Raw genomic sequence first — 15,830 nt, 5'->3', positions numbered from 1 at the left:
CTCTTTTAGTCCGTGGCAACCCCCACTCGCCTCTTTCATGTCGACGACTATTGACAAAACCAGCCACTGTGCTGTAGACTGTCCACCCTCTGGCTCTGTCTGGCTGCTTCCCTGTGATCTCACAGAGATCATTCCTCTAACCCCTGACTTTCCTGCCCACTGGAAGTTAGGTCAGAAGGCTTGACGGGATTCAGTTACATATTCATACCCCAAAACTGACTTCACGGCAGTGCTGTGTGCTTCTCATCGCAGCCTGTGATGAGGCAGATGAGGTCTGGTTGTTCCCCAAAATTACTTGTTTAAAATTGTGGTAAAATACACATAACATAAAATTTACCATCTTAACCATTTTTAGTGCACAGTTCAGTAGTGTTAAGCACATTCACGTGGTTGTGCAACCAACCTCCAGAACTGTTGTCATCTTGTAAAGATGAAACTACCCATTAAACAACTCTTCCCCCACTTGCCCCAGCCCTGGCAACCACCGTTCTACTTTCTGTTTCTGTGAATTTGACTCTTCTAGGTACCTCATTGAAGCGGGATCATACCACATTTGTCTTTTGTGACTGGCTTATTTCACTTAGCATAATGTCCTCAAGGTTCATCCATAATGTAGCATGTGTCAGAAATTCCTTCCTTTTTAAGGCTGAAAAATATTTCACCACATTTTGCTTATCTGCTCATCCATCGATGGACACTTGTGTTGCTTCCACATTTTAGCTATTGTGAATAATGCTGCTATGAACATGGGGGCATAAATATCTCTCCAAGCCCCTGCTTTCAATTCTTTTGGGTATATATCCAGAATTGCTGGATCACCCAAAACATTTTAAAATAAAACTTTTTTTTAGTCTAAAAATAATATGTACTCATTGTAGAAATTTGTGGAAAATCCAGAACATGAAGAAAATAATGCTTTAAAAAAATAATGCAACTTTAAAGTGAGAATATTTTACATATATTTTTCTCACTTCTAAATTAATGCATGCACTGTAGAAAATTTAGACAACATAGAATACTAAAGAAGAAATAAAATAAAAACCACTCGTGAGAATTCTACCATCTAAACAACCACCATAAACATTTAGTATATTTTGGTCATATCGCTCTCTTTTTCTCTGTGTTTTTTTTTCACTTCATATTTTTTTTCCCTTTTTTTGAAAATACAAAATTGGGGTCGCATTTTATATACATCTTTGTTTCCTTACCTTTGCAATGTGACATTATGTGATCTTTTCTTAAATCTAAAAATATCATTTAAAAAAAACAACAGTTTCTGGGCCGACGCCGTGGCTCACTCAGGAGAGTGCCGTGCTGGGAGCGCCGAGGCTGCGGGTTCGGATCCTATATAGGGATGGCCTGTGCGTTCACTGGCTGAGCGCGGTGCGAGCGACACCAAGCCAAGGGTTACGATCCCCTTACTGGTCACACACAAAAAATAAATAAATAACAGTTTCTGTTTGGATTGTTATGATAATAATTATTGGAATAAGGGGGATGCTAATTTCCTTCTTTATGCTTATGCCTAGTTGTATATTTCACAGTCTTAAAATAAGCAAAAAGCAAAAACCCTTTAGGCCTCCCTTGACACTCCTCTCCCCACCCCCACCCCCAAACATGATGACCAGTTGCTGCTTACCCTAAGGGACCTTAACTATGTCTCATTCTGTGACAGGGTGGAGGAGCCGTGGGTGGGCAGAGTTGGGGTGCTCTCCCTGCTAGAAGTCTGCACCCAGGCCTCAGGCAATGTCACAGAAATAAGGTGAGTCCAGAGAGGAGACCCCCTGGGAATTTGTAATCTTCTCATGACCATTGGGACCTTCTCTTGATCTTCTTTCATGTCCCTTGTCCTGTGGGGTAATAGCTGTGTCATTGGTGAGTTCTCTGTGTCCCCAAGATAGCAGGAGCTCCTGGGTCATCACGGGGGGCTAGCATGTTTGTTGGGATTTGTGAGGTAGTTAAGCTGCAGTGCCAGACAGAGGAGGCAGTCCTAGATTCAAGACAAAGGGATCCCAGGCAGACACGGCTGGGAGTCCACACTGGTTGCCTGGAATTGACCTCTGGATACAGCAATACACCTCATGGCTCTGTGACCAGAGATGACAGGATGACATGGAGTCACTAAGAGCAAAGGCTTTGGCATCCCTCTGATGTATATTCAGATCCCAACTCAGCCACATACTGGTCTGAGTCCATTAGTGGGCCTCTCTGGACTCAACCTCCTACTTTAAAAAGGGCGTATAATTATACCCACTTGCAGGGCTGAAGGATTAGAAGAGCTGGAGCATGTAAGATGTCTGATGTGCTGTCACCAGCTGCATAGCCTGCCCCTTGTTCCCACCCTCCTGCCTCTAGGAGTCATCAAGGAGATGCTGGGGCACTTGAACATCTCCCTCAGCCCTCTCCCCACAGCCATCCCCACAAACATAACACTCAAGTAAAGGTTGGGAGCTCAAAGCACAAATGCAGCCTGCAGACAAGCCCCCACCCCACCCTTCCATCACAGTGTAGCCCTTGAGCCCCCCAGAAAATTCTGAAATGCCCTTAGATCCCTCTAATGGCTTTCTATCATGGTCTGAAAAGCTTCATCAACTTATTAACTTAAAATTGCTGAAAAGGCACTACTTTGGGTGTTTAGGACTCGGGGAAGCAACTGCTTTTCTATCCTAAGCTGGGCCCTGGTGGGGAAGGAGGGGACCCAGGCGAAGGGTCTGGGAGCTCAGAGTTGGAGGCCGGGCAGCCCCAGTGCCAGCTCAGCCTGCCCAGCAAAGCCAACACGGGCCTCAAGCTGCCTACCCCTCCCCTCCTCAGCATCTCCGAGACCCAGCAGCAGCTCTGTGTCCAGCTAGAATTTCCTCGTCAGGAAGAGAATCCAGAGGCTGTGGCCCTCAGGTGGGAACCAGCACCTGGGGTCCCAAGGGAGTGGCTGGTGTTGTGGGTAGGAAGGGGGGGCACGACTCTTTCTGACCAATATTTCTCTTGCCCCTGCTCAGAGTCCTTTGATGCCCAAAGTCTTTACATGGTCTTTGTGGTCTGGCCCAACCCCAAATCCCAGTGTCAGCTCGTCATCCCCAACAGACAGCCCTCAGTTCCTTGAACACCAGTTTGTTCTCTTTGACCTCAGGACCTTTGCACATGCTGCTCCCTCTGTCCAGAATGTTCTCTTCTCATCTACCTCTTCCTCCTTCTTCATCTGGCTATTCCTCCTCATTCATTATGTCTCAGCTTAGATGCCACCACTTCAGGGAGGTCCCCTGATCCCCAAGTCTTAGTCATGTACTCCCACTATCCATTCTTAAAGATACCTAGATTCACAGCACCTCTAATCCATACAGCACATTTTTGGGAAGGTGTCACTCTTTCTGAATAGATGCAGCCCTGCATGTATACATTCTGGATAATAGAACATAGCTGGATCTCAGTCCCAACTCACTTTTTTGATTAAATGGCCTTGTACAGTGGACAACCTGCACAGGTATACCAGCTGCTCTGTCTGGTCCCCTCCTTCATAGCACTTCTCATGACTGAGTAGCAAATTGTGGGACTTAGTTTGATCAGCATTTATTTACCCCTGCATCATAAGCTCCTTACAGGCAAGAATTGAATCCCCCACACTGGACCAGGTGTTCAGAAACTGCCACCTCCCTGTCTGCCTCTAGGTTGGCTCACTGTGACCTTGGGACCCACCACAGCCTTCTGGTCAGGCAGCTGATGGGGACATGTGCCAGGCTGCAGCAGCTCAGGTCAGTACCCAGAAACACTGTCTGGGGTCCTGGGTTGTCTGGTTGACCCCAGTGCCTACTCCAGCCACATGTGCCCTGGCATTTTCACGTGCCTGTGTCGGAAAGGATCTCACTTGGCCTGTTGAGGGGGGGAGAATCCAGAGTGGCATAGGGGAGCTCTTGCGTGGTCCTTTCCCCTCTCGTGGCCTCCCCATCTGTGTGTGATGACCCCTGAGGTACACCCAGTCTAAAATCCACTGGAATGTACCTGGGCCTTTTCAGCTTTTCCCAGGTTAACCTCTGTGATGACGATGATGCCAGCTCTCTGCTGCTACAAGACCTCCTGCTGTCCCTCTCTGAGCTGAAGAAATTCCGGTATGCAGACCATAGGTCCATTCAGGCCCCCTTGCAGCTCTGCCCTGCACCCCACCTCTGTTATCCCACAGCCCTGGGCTCAGAGGACTCTGTGTCCCATCCTGTGGGTAGATACCACAGGAGGTGCTGGAAATGAGGTTAGGGGTTCACGGTCATAGACATTACCTTAGTAATATTGAGCCACATGATGAGAAAGTCATGCCCTTTTCAATGCTCTTTCTTTCTTTTTTTTTTTTTTTTGCTTTTCTTTTGAAATCATTACAAACTGAGAAAGAGTTGCAAGAAGACTGAGAAGAACTTCTACATACCAGTTACCCAAATTCACCCCTTGTCAACATATTTTCACATTTGCTCATTTTTTCCTCTCCCTCCTTCCTCCCCCACTTCCTCTCTCCCTCTTTCTTTTTCTGAATCATTGGAAAGGCATACCACTTGACCCCTTTATATGTCAGTGAATTTCCTAAGAACAAGGACATTCTCTTCCATATTCCAGTAAAATTATAAAATTCAGAAATTTTAACAATGATGCGCTACTATTTTCTCAACTACTGTTTATACTCCAGTTTTACCAATTGTCCCAATAATGTGGTTTTTTACTTTCTTTTTCCCAGTCCTGGATCCAATCCAGGATCACATGCTGCATCTAGTGTCATTTCTCTTTAGTCTCCTTCAGTTTGTAACAGTTCCTCGGCCCATCTTTGTCTCTCACGGCATTGTCTCTGACATTTACAGGCCAGTTATTTTGTAGAATGTCCTTCAACTCGGGTTTGGCTGACGTTTCCTCAAGCTTAGATTTAGAGTCTGCATTTTGGGCAGGAATATCACACAAGTGATGCTGTGTTCAGTGCCTCACCTCAGGGGCACGTGGGTCTATGTGTCCCCCTGCTGGTGATGTTAACTCTGATTGCCTGGTGAAGGTGGTCTCTGCCAGGTTTCTACACTTGCAAAGTTACTGTTTTTTCCTTTTGTAATTATATGTATCTTGTGGAGAGATACTTTGAGTCTATGTGAATATCCTGTTCTTCCTCAAACTTTCACCCACGAATTTTAGCATCCATTGATAATTCTCACCTAAATCAGTTATCAGTGTGATGGTTGCAAAATGAAGCTTTTCTAAGTTTCAATTTTCTTTTAATTCAACTAATTTCATCAAGAAGAAGCTCTCTGGGGCCAGTAGATCTTTGACACCTCTTCAATACTTGCTTTGAAGATACAGAGCTGTGATAAACAGCAGTAGCTAGCTAGACTTTACAGTGATACCCAACTATGTTATAAGTTGTGAAATTGCTACCTGAATGATTGTGGTTTAGGAGATACTCAACTAGTTCATGCTCCTGCCTCCAAGCTATATCTTGGCTAAATGAGTCCACAGGGAAGAGATTTATGAAGGGAAGGAGGCTCCTTTCCACTGTCCCCAGGAACCACATCCCTACACCACGTCCTTGCCCTTTGCCAGCAGCATTCAGGGCTCCTGCCCGACCCGCTGCCTTCCCTTTGACCCCCCATCAGGCTGACCTCCAGCTGTGTGAGCGCTGAGGGCCTTGCCCACCTGGCATCTGGTCTGGGCCACTGCCACCACCTGGAGGAGCTGGAGTGAGTCACAGGGAGGAGGGAACTGGGAAGGGATGGCCCAGTGGAGGGCTCGGGGTGGAGAGGACAGTTGGGACTTTGGTAAGGCAGACAGTGGGACTTCAACCCGTTCCTTTCCTCCCTGACGCAGTCAGGCAGTTCTGGGTGTGGAGCCTGGACAGCAACGATGGTCTAGGATCTGCAGACCCAGAGTCGACCTCCTGGGGGACCAAGGGAATGAGGGGAGCTGACAAGGTGGCTCAGTTCCAGGGGCTGGCCAGGCTTGTCTACTTCTCACCTTGTGTTGGTATTCTCCAGCTTATCGAACAACCAGTTCTTTGAGGAGGCCACTGAGGTTCTGATGGGGGCCCTTGAGGGGAAGTGCAGGCTGAAGAGGCTCAAGTAAGTGGTGGTGGTGGGTAATGGGGAAGTGGGAGGAGCATGCCAAGGAAACTTTGCATCTCTTGTGAACACAAACTCTCAAGTCTCTGGATGGACCCAGGTGAGCTGAATGCCCTCCCAAGAGCTTTTACTTCCTTGCCTGGTTCTGAGAGCCATATAGAAAACAGAACATACAACTCAAACCAACACAAGACAGAGATTTATTGGCTTATGTCATGGAAAATTACAAGGCAACTGACTTCAGGCATGATTGGATCCAGGGGCTCTATATTTATCGAGTTTCTCTCTATTTCTCTCTTGCCCTTGCTCTCTTGGGCAGGCTGTCCCTGCAGCTGCAGGCTTACTTTCTACAAGCTCAGTGGAAAGGGGGCACTGTTCTCCCTGTGGTTACACCAAAGGGCCTAGATTGAGTCTCACTGGACTAGCTTGGGTCACCTGCCCATCCCTATAACCAATCACTGTGCATCTGAGCATGAAATAGTCTTATTGGCCAGATCTGGGTCACATGGCTGCCCTAGTATCTGGTATTAGATAAAGGGGTGGTATTTCAGGGTGCTATTAACAGAAGAAGGAGAAACAAACTCTGGGCAGAAAAAACCCACAGATGTCCACTTTCATTTGTCCACAGTTGTTTCCTCAGTAACTGGAACTTTTACTCTCCCCCATAATTTGGAGTCACTGATTCCTAGAAATGCCAGAAACAGCTTCAATCTAAAAAGTCCCCATCATGCACAGATTCCTGTTTAAACTGTATCTAAACAGAAAATTGAACAGTGCATCTTCTGCTTTTAATCTCCAAGTTCTTCTGATGACTAAAATTACACACTGGTTATAAAAGTTCCATCATTACAGAAATATATAACAAAGAACATGAAATCCCCTGGAGATGACATCCCCTGAGAAAACTTCTGTGAACAAACAGTTTGTGAATGTTCCTCTAGATTTTTTTTCTGCATATGTTTTGAGTGCAGTTTAAAAGTAGCCTTTTGTCCTTTTATCCCTTAACCATGAAATTCTCCCCCTTTGCCTGGCTTTTCTTGTCCTGGGGAGAGAGTCAGGTGAGGGGCAAGGATGGTTTAGGGAGACCTTTGACCACAGACCCCTCCTGTCTTCCCACCAAGCTGTTTCTTTGGCTTCTCCCCTGTGCCTGCACCTCTCCTTGGCCTTCTGGAAGCTTTTGCTTGGGGGGAGGGGGGAGTTTGGAGGCCCAAGGAGGTCATTCATTGGCTTATTCAAGCATTTGACAAAGATATATTGGCCTGGGCACCTGGGCCAGGGCAGGAACTGGCAGTACTGAAGTATCTATGCTCCACCGCACTCGGCCTGGGGCCCTTCTGATTTCCCAAGCACCTAGTGCTGCTGCTTAACTCTTGCTGCCTCAGTTATCCTATCTATCAAATGGGCATAATGATATCTTCCCTATCTGAAGGAAGGGAAGTGCTCAGAGGCCTCTTCCAGTTTCAGATCTGTCATTTCCAAGGGTCCCTTCCCATGGGCAGCTCCCCATAAATCCAGCTGGCTTCTTCCAGCCATCTACCTGTGATGAAGTGGTTAGGGGCATGGACCCTGGTTAGGAGCCTCACTGTCTGGGGTCAACTCTTGGTAAGTTAATCAACTATTCCAGTTTGCCTGGGCCTGTCCCAGTCTTAGCCCCGAAAGTCCCCTGTCCTTCAGTTATAGACAAACCAGGACAGTTGATCCCTTCTTGGTTCCACCTCTTAGTGCATGAGCTTGTTCAGCTCCCTTAACTGCTCTGTGCCTCAGTCTCCTCATCTTAACTTTGGGGATAAGAGCAGTCCCCACCTCCTAGGTTTAATAGGAGTTATAGGAGTTAAAGGAGTAATAAGAGTTAAATGCTCAGAGCAGAGCCTGGCACAGAGTTCATATCCCACAAGTATTGGCTATTGTTATCGCTCCCCTCCCCTGCCCAGGCAGGGACTTAAGGAGCATGATCCCATGGGTGACATGTGGTTGGGGCCCAGGAATGGGAGTCTTTGGGTTCTGTTCCTGATGCCACCGCTTTCTGTGTGTGACCTTGAGCAAGTTCTCTAATTCTCTGAGCCTCAGTGTTCCTCATCTGTAAATGGGATGATAATAGACCTACCTTTCAAGATGCTCCTGAGCCCAGTGTTGGGCCCATATTATATGCTGGATGTGTAATTGCTGTTATCACTGATTGTTAGTCTGGGTTCAGCATGATTCAGAGCATAGAACTGCTGCCGGCATGACCTCAACAATTCATGCAGAGAAACAGCATTTGGATCTCCCAGTGCAATTTGTTTTGTACAGTTTTTACACTGTGTGGATGTAAATGGCTGTCTTGGAGGTCCTGGGCATGCTAAGCATAGAGGCCTCAAACCCCTAGGGTGGACAGGGCCTCAGTCTGTATCTGGGACCCCACCCCAGAGACACCAAGTTCATCTGGCCTCCTCTCCTCCAGCCTCAGTCACCTTCCACTGGGCGGCTCTACCCTGGCCACACTCACTCAAGAACTAAGCTGCATGACCCTCCTGCAGAGCCTCCGGTGAGTGACTGAGTGACCCATGGAAATGAGTGGGAGGACACACTCCCCAGCTCTGTTGGGAGCACCTACTCGGGAAGCACTGGAGGCACCTTCTTGTGGCCCACTGCTCTTGCCTTCTAATGCCATCAGCTTCCTCTTGGTTACAAGTGGCCTGCAGGAGTTAGGCCCAAGTCCTAGAACAACCCTTCATATGCACACAATTCATCTTGGGTTCTTGTTAAAATGCTAATTCTGATTCCATGTGTCTGGATTGCCTGGATTCTGCATGTCTAACAAGCTCCCAGGTGACACCAGTTGTGGGGGCCACAGACTATTTCGGGTAGTGAGAGTCTAAACTCAGATCTGGTGACCTTGATATTCTCCTCTTATGATTTTCACTCCCTATCCACTTTGATAAACAAATATCACACTCTCTTTTAATGTGATTTTCAAAATATAAAGTATTGTGACTAAAAACAAATCCAAGCCATAACACAAGCATTGCTTTGTTTTTATCCAAGCCTCCACTCCACCCCTGGCAGAGTAGACTGGGGAGGAAATGAAGTTAGAGAGTTTGGGAGGGTATATTTTATAGGACCAGGCCATTTCACTCAAAATTAATTTACTGAAAGACAGTTCCCTAAAATTTAATTTGTGAAACGAATGGAAACAAAAACAACTACCCTCATATAAAGGCTTTGCAAACTGTAGAGTTCTTAGCACAGCACCTGCAAAGGCCTTTAAGCTCCTAAGGTCTGTTTCCTAATTTTCCAGACTGAGTGGGAACAGCATTGGTGATATTGGTTGCTGCCACCTTTCTGAGGCTCTCAGAGCTGCTACCAGCTTGGAAGAGCTAGAGTGAGTTGCCTGTTTTTCTCCCAGACTCAAGACATCATTGGCAAGGAAGGAGAACACAAGCAAGGGGTCACTTGAGCATACTCTTTGCTTCTTAGTCTCACCCTCTTCACCCACTTCCATACTGTATAACCAACTCCAGCCTAGAACCTTGGGAGACCCAAAGACAGGAGGTAAGAGTGTCAGTTGCAGCAAGAGGGATTTAGGTCAGACAACAGGGAGGACATCCTAAACAGAGCCAAGAGTTGGGAGTCCACATCTATCATGGAGTGATGTGGCTCTCTCAGTGTGAGCTGAGGCCCTTTTCCCAACTTCAGCTTCCTCTTCTGTTCTGGGAGGGGGTTGTGGACAACATGAGGTGGGTGGCAAGATGATGACACCATTCCTCTCCCCAAGCTTGAGCCACAACCAGATTGGAGACGCCGGTGCCCAGCAATTAGCCGCCATCCTACCAGGGCTGCCTGAGCTCAGGAAGATAGAGTAAGTGGCCAGCCCTACTGAGAGGGGCCCACAGTGGCCACACCATGGTCCTGGGAGACACTGGCCCCTGGCTCAGGGCAGCATTGGAAAATCTCCCCTCCCCCAACCTCAGTGTCTGGGCATTAGGGCTGGGTGACCTCATGGCTCTGACTATAGGACCCTAACCCATCCCAGCCCCTGCTCTGGGCCTTTCTGCCCCATCCAGCTGGGAAAGTGTGTGATGCCCCCGCCCCCAGCAAATGTGGTGGGGTGGGGGTGGGGAGAGTCAAAGGATCTGATGGCTGCCCCCCTCCCACAGCCTCTCAGCAAATGGCATCGGACCGGCTGGGGGAGTACAGTTGGTGGAGTCGCTCTCTCTTTGCAGGTGCCTGGAGGAGCTGATGTGAGTGTCTAGCTAGGTGGGCCTCTGGCCTGTATCCCCTCAGGCCCACCCAGCCCTCCTCTCCTCCGGTGGGTACAGGGTAGGGGCAGGGGTCCTGAGCAGCCAGTATGGTGCTCAATGCTCTTCCCTCTCCTCTTTCAGCCTTGGCTGCAATGCCCTGGGGGATCCCACAGCCCTGAGATTGGCTCAGAAGCTGCCCCAACACCTGAGGGTCTTGCAGTGAGTGTCCCCCCTGCCCACGGTGCATTCAGGGCTGACGGTGAGGGGGTACCCTGGGAGCAGTGGGGGTCAAGGCCCCTACTGGTTGAGCTGCCCTGCCTGAGGTCAAACTATGGCATGTCCTGGAGCTGACTGCTCTCTCTCTTGTCTGTTCCTCCCCCACCACTGATGTTAGGAGCAGGGAAATCGGGAGACACAGCCTAGTCCTGGCTCTGCCATGGACCCCCGTGTGTCCATGGCCAAGTCCCTACCTCTTCTGAGCCTCAGTTTCCTCACCTGCAAATGAAGCACAACGACCCCAGCTCAGCCTGCCCTGTGAGCCAGGCTCTGAGGGTAGATGTGGAAATGTCAGCAAAGAGCCGTGTGGGAGAAAAGCACCAGGTGGCCTCAGTACTTAACAGTTTAAGTCCATGGCCTCATTTGAGCTTTATGGCAGCCCTGTAGGGCCAGGATTTTTGTGTGCTCCATTTTCCAGGCAAGGGAACTAAGGCCAGGAGAGGTGTGGAGAGTTTACCTTACTAATTCATGAGAAGCCAAGCCTTGAACTTGGAATCTCAGATCCCAAAGCCAGGGCCCTTGATGCCTACCCAGGTCCTGGGATGATAGGTACCCAGAGACCGTCAAAAGTCTGGTGCTGTAGCCTGAGACACAGCTGAGAGTGAGGGGCTCTGGAAAGGCCCCTAATACACACAGGTGTACCCCTGGGGTTCCTCTTATCCCTCCTCTTTTCCTAGCCTGCCATCCAGCCGTCTGGGCCCAGAGGGGGCACTGAGCCTGGGCCAGGCCTTAGATGGATGCTCACATGTGGAGGAGATCAGGTGAGTAGGGGCCACACATCCTGGACAGGGGGACAGACCAGGGAGGACCTAGGGGTTCCCCTTACAGGTGTCTCCCCTACACTGCAGCTTGGCAGAGAACATCCTGGCCGGAGGAGTCCCACATTTTTCAAAAGGGTTCCCACTGCTCAGACAGATTGAGTAAGTAGCCTTCCCTGATTGCCTGGTGACCTATGGTGGGGTATGGACCAGTCCTCTGGCTGAGGCAAGGAAGGCCTTTGAAGTGACAAGACTCAGGCGTGAAGGGGGGCAGGGAAGCTGGAGCAAGGAAGGGGCACTTTCCTAAGACTCCCACCCTGCCCCAGGCCCTGCTGCTCTGCTCCCTCCTGCTCTCATTGTGGGAGAAAGGGATGTGCTTAGAGGTGCCTCCAATTCATGCACCCTCTACCCCGTCCCCTTCTCCCTCCCCAGACTGGTTTCCTGTGAGATTGACAACAAGACTGCCAAGCTCCTCATTGCCAGCTTCATGCTCTGCCCAGCCCTGGAAGAAATCTTGTGAGTGCCTGCAAGAGCCCTGAGCTGGGAAAAGCAGGTGGGGGGGGGGGGGGGTCAGGCAGGGGGTTGGTGCTGGCCCTCTGCATGGCCTGGAGCTGGTCCCTTCCTCTCTGGCTGGTCCTCCCATCTGTATATGAGGAAGATTATTCTTGCTCAAACCTTCTCTCGAATAAGTTTTAGCACTTGAGCTAAGGGTGACCTTGCACAACGCCATTCAGCCTCTCCTGACTATTTCCCCATCTGTGGAGTGGTGGGAGTGGAGGAGAGGAGTGAGGTGGCCTCTAAAGGTTCTTTGCCTCGACCTTCCATGTGGGAGGCAGCGGGATAGACCACCTTGCCTGGTTTATGGAGACTCCACTTATGAACCACTGTTGGTAGTGAAGAGTGGCGAAGCCAGCAGGCACCACTCTGCCTGCCCACGTCCTGCTGCTGGCTGTGCCCGGCTCCCTCTTGACAATCAGAATTGCTTAGGCCTCAGGGCCTTGCGGCACTGCCTCGTGGGTAAGCTAGACCATCAGGATTAGCCTGGGACCCTCACCACAGTATGGAAGAAAAGACTATTTCCTAAAAGTACAGGACACAAGTGGTTACAAGAAGATTTTAGGTTTGCTTCCTAAAGATCTTAAACCTTTTCATCACACCAAAGAGAAAGAATCAGATCAGTGCTAAATCATCTTTAACACCTAACACTGGTGATTCTCTCTAACCAATAGGAGCAGGCCAGACTCAGCATCTTAGGAATGGGTTCGAGCTACAAGTTAATGTCATTGCTCACACTGTATTTATCCTTGTAACTATCTTCTCTTTAGGACTTTTGACACAGGTTTTCTATGAATAGTAATGAAAAATGTTTTCTTTTAAGATTAATGGTTTAAGTAAAAAAAGGGGACAGGGTCAATTTAAAGAAAAATATGACACACATTATAGTATAGGAGGTGCTAGGATGTGACAAAAATCGTGATAGGGGCAGGTGCATAGTAGAAGTTAGAGTCATGACATTTCTGTGGACCATGTGTTCTGAACTCCAGGCCAAGCCTGAAACTCTTGGGACAGTCAACTCCTAAGCTGTCTGGGTTCTTGAGAGATGACCAGCTCAGGAATGGGGGAGGGGATGAGGAGTGGGAAGGAAGGAACCACCTATGCCCTGAAAAGTCTTCAGGGGAGGGCACACAAGCCCCCCATCAGGTGGCCTCCCTGGCAACCTCCCATCACTGGCCCCAGTACCCACCCCCTGCTGTCTTGTCTCCACCCCTCAACTTCACTGCTCTCCTGCCACTGACCTTGGGACCCCTATTCTGCAGGTTGTCCTGGAATCTCCTCGGGGATGAGGCGGCTGCTGAGCTGGCCCAGGTTCTGCCACGGATGGCCCGATTGAAGAGAGTAGAGTATGAGGGACACAGCCTGGGAAGCCAGAGGCGGTGGGGAGGGCTGAAGGGGGACCTGGTTCCTGAGGCAAGCAAGGAAGCCACTGAGTTAGTCCTCTGCCCCCTGGAAAGCCCTCCTTGAGCTGGACACTCTGGTCTGCTCCAAGCCCCTGCCAAGCTTAGTTCTCTTGGGTTCTAGCTTCAGCATTCCTTTTGTACCTGCTACAAATCCACTGTTGTCTTTTGGGCTCTCTGAGAAGGTAGTGTGGAGAGACCATGTTCCCCATCTTGGCCTGGGGAAGGACATAGGGAAGCCCTCTCACCTAGTCTCAAGCCCGTCTCTCTCTTTCCCCTTCTTCTACTGTCCACTGAGAAGCCTGGAGAAGAATCAGATCACAGCTTGTGGAGCCTGGTTCCTGGCTGAAGGGCTGGCCCTGGGGTCTGGCATCCAAGTCATCCGGTAACAGAGGCTTGTAGGGGCACGGATGGTGGGTGGGACTCCACACCAACCCCCACAATCTAAGAGGACTCACTATAGGAAGAGGCAGGGCCTAGATTGAGGATTGATTATCAAAGGAGACTTAGACCATTCCACCAAGAATTTGGCAGCAAGCAGATCTGTATCAAATCCCAGCTCTGCCACTTGCCAGTTGTGTAACTTTGTATCAGTAACTCAACCTCTCTGAACCTCAATTTCCTCAAATGTAAAATAGAAATAATGATAGTCTCTGCCTCAGAGAGTTGTGAGAACTAAATGAGCACATAAAGCACTGAGCTCAATGCCTGGCACAGAGTAAACACTTAAAATGGTAGCTATAATCAGGGCCACCACCACAAACAGTTGTATAAGTTGTGCACTGCACAAAGGCATTGCGTCTTGGGATACCATTCACATCAGAGACACGTTAGTTTTCTAGCAGATGGTAGTGAAGTGTCTTGTTCTATGAAAATCAATATATTATGACAATTTCAGATGGATGGAAGTAAAGTGTCTTGAAGAAGAGGAGCCTTTTCCTTATTTGCACAAATATGAGCATAGCCCTGGCTGGGATCACTAGCTCCTAGGGAAGAAGACTGAGTGGGAGAACTCAGGAACTGGGTATGGGGGACACCGTCTCCCTAGGGCAGCCATACTGTTCTAGTACCTGCGTCTGCCAGCTAACTCTGGGCGCAGCTCTTCCCAATTTGGGCCTTGGTCTCCCAATCTGTAGATAGGACAGGGGCAGAGACAGGAGGATGAGTGAGCAGCTCCTCATGCTGATACTGGTCTCTGTGCCCTGCAGCCTCTGGAATAACCCCATTCCCCCCGATGTGGTCAAGCGTCTGCAGTGCCAGGAGCCCAGGCTGGACTTTGCCTTCTTCGACAACCAGCCCCAGGCCCCTCGGGGTTCTTGACAGCTCCCTCAGGATCCTTGGGATCCAGCCAAGCGACGCCAACTTCACCCACCAGGACAGAAGGCTCAGAAAAAGAGCTTCAGGGCTGAGCCCGTGGCTCACTCGGGAGAGTGTGGTGCTGGGAGCGCCGAGGCCGCGGGTTCGGATCCCATATAGGGATGGCCGGTTTGCTCACTGGGTGAGCGTGGTGCTGACAACACCAAGTCAAGGGTTAAGATCCCCTTACTGGTCATCTTTTTAAAAAAAAAAGAAAAAAAGAAAAAGAGCTTCAGCTGGGTGCCTTGCACCCTGGTCCAGGAGGAAAGGATATGTTTGTCCTGCTACAGTCCTCAGGGAGGACTTCCTTGGGGACCAGGAGCCTCGTATGACCAAAGGAATATCCTGCATCACATGTGACGTGTGACATGTGGCACAATGAGGGTGTCATGATGTAACGCATGATGTGGAAGGTCGTATGTGGTGGCAGTGTGACCTCTTGACATGGCATTACGTGAAACCTGTAGTGTGACACATGTGGTCAATGGCATGGATCCTAGCGCAGCAAGTAGCAGGACATATGATTGGTGGTATGTATATGATGCATAACAAATGTCCATGTCACATGACATGTGGCTGGCCAGACAACCTCAGACTGGCCCAAGATCTAATTTATTACTTTTTAAAATCAAATATGTATTTATAGATTGCATTTCCAGAGAAGCTAAGCCAAGGAAAGTCTTCCACTCCAAGCTGGGAGAGAGATGGTGCCAAGCATTGATGAGCCCAGTGACTCAAAGGCCACCACTCCAGGCCAAGCTGGGGACTCAGCTGTGAAGTCCCCTCCTGCCTCAAGCCTCATTTTTTTCCATCTGTAAACTGGATGACATTCTCTCACCCCTTTAAACCCTGGCTTCCAAGGATTTGGGGTCCAGGTCCAGGCTGAGGTTGGAAGTGGTTGACCCCCTGCCCCGCTGTGTTAGTCCATTTCTGTTGCTTATAACAGAATATCTGAAACTGAGTAATTTATAAAGGAATGAAATTTATTTCTTACAGTTCAGAAGCCAGGAAGTCCAAAGTCCAAGGAATACATCTGGTGAGGGCCTTCTTCTGGGCGGGAACTTTCTACAGGGTCCCGTGGTGACCTGGGTGTCACATGACAAGAATGGGCTGAGCAAGAGAGGGATAACCTTCTCACATGCCCTCCTTATAAGGAGGGCACTTATAAGGAGACCATGCCCATTACTCCATGAATGG

The 15,830-nt window shown here is 49.3% G+C and overlaps 1 protein-coding gene across 1 annotated transcript in view; it reads left to right on the top strand.

Annotated features, from left to right (window-relative positions):
• NLRC5 (NLR family CARD domain containing 5) overlaps window positions 1–14,736 on the top strand; it is a 60,574-nt gene extending 45,838 nt beyond the window's left edge. The window contains exons 32-47 of the mRNA XM_063113289.1: window positions 1,676–1,762; window positions 2,812–2,892; window positions 3,660–3,743; window positions 4,005–4,097; window positions 5,607–5,690; window positions 5,985–6,068; window positions 8,509–8,592; window positions 9,823–9,906; window positions 10,205–10,288; window positions 10,430–10,507; window positions 11,242–11,325; window positions 11,413–11,484; window positions 11,755–11,838; window positions 13,140–13,223; window positions 13,579–13,662; window positions 14,486–14,736. Coding sequence (XP_062969359.1) covers window positions 1,676–1,762; window positions 2,812–2,892; window positions 3,660–3,743; window positions 4,005–4,097; window positions 5,607–5,690; window positions 5,985–6,068; window positions 8,509–8,592; window positions 9,823–9,906; window positions 10,205–10,288; window positions 10,430–10,507; window positions 11,242–11,325; window positions 11,413–11,484; window positions 11,755–11,838; window positions 13,140–13,223; window positions 13,579–13,662; window positions 14,486–14,597 — 1,363 coding nt within the window. The 3' untranslated portion in view covers window positions 14,598–14,736. The remainder of the gene's footprint in view (window positions 1–1,675; window positions 1,763–2,811; window positions 2,893–3,659; window positions 3,744–4,004; window positions 4,098–5,606; window positions 5,691–5,984; window positions 6,069–8,508; window positions 8,593–9,822; window positions 9,907–10,204; window positions 10,289–10,429; window positions 10,508–11,241; window positions 11,326–11,412; window positions 11,485–11,754; window positions 11,839–13,139; window positions 13,224–13,578; window positions 13,663–14,485) is intronic.
• The last annotated feature ends 1,094 nt before the right edge of the window (window positions 14,737–15,830 follow it).

The sequence above is a fragment of the Cynocephalus volans genome, chromosome 10 (genome assembly GCF_027409185.1).
Source record: "Cynocephalus volans isolate mCynVol1 chromosome 10, mCynVol1.pri, whole genome shotgun sequence".
Taxonomy (NCBI): Eukaryota; Metazoa; Chordata; class Mammalia; order Dermoptera; family Cynocephalidae; genus Cynocephalus; species Cynocephalus volans.
This window is presented reverse-complemented; position numbering and strand designations above follow the sequence as displayed.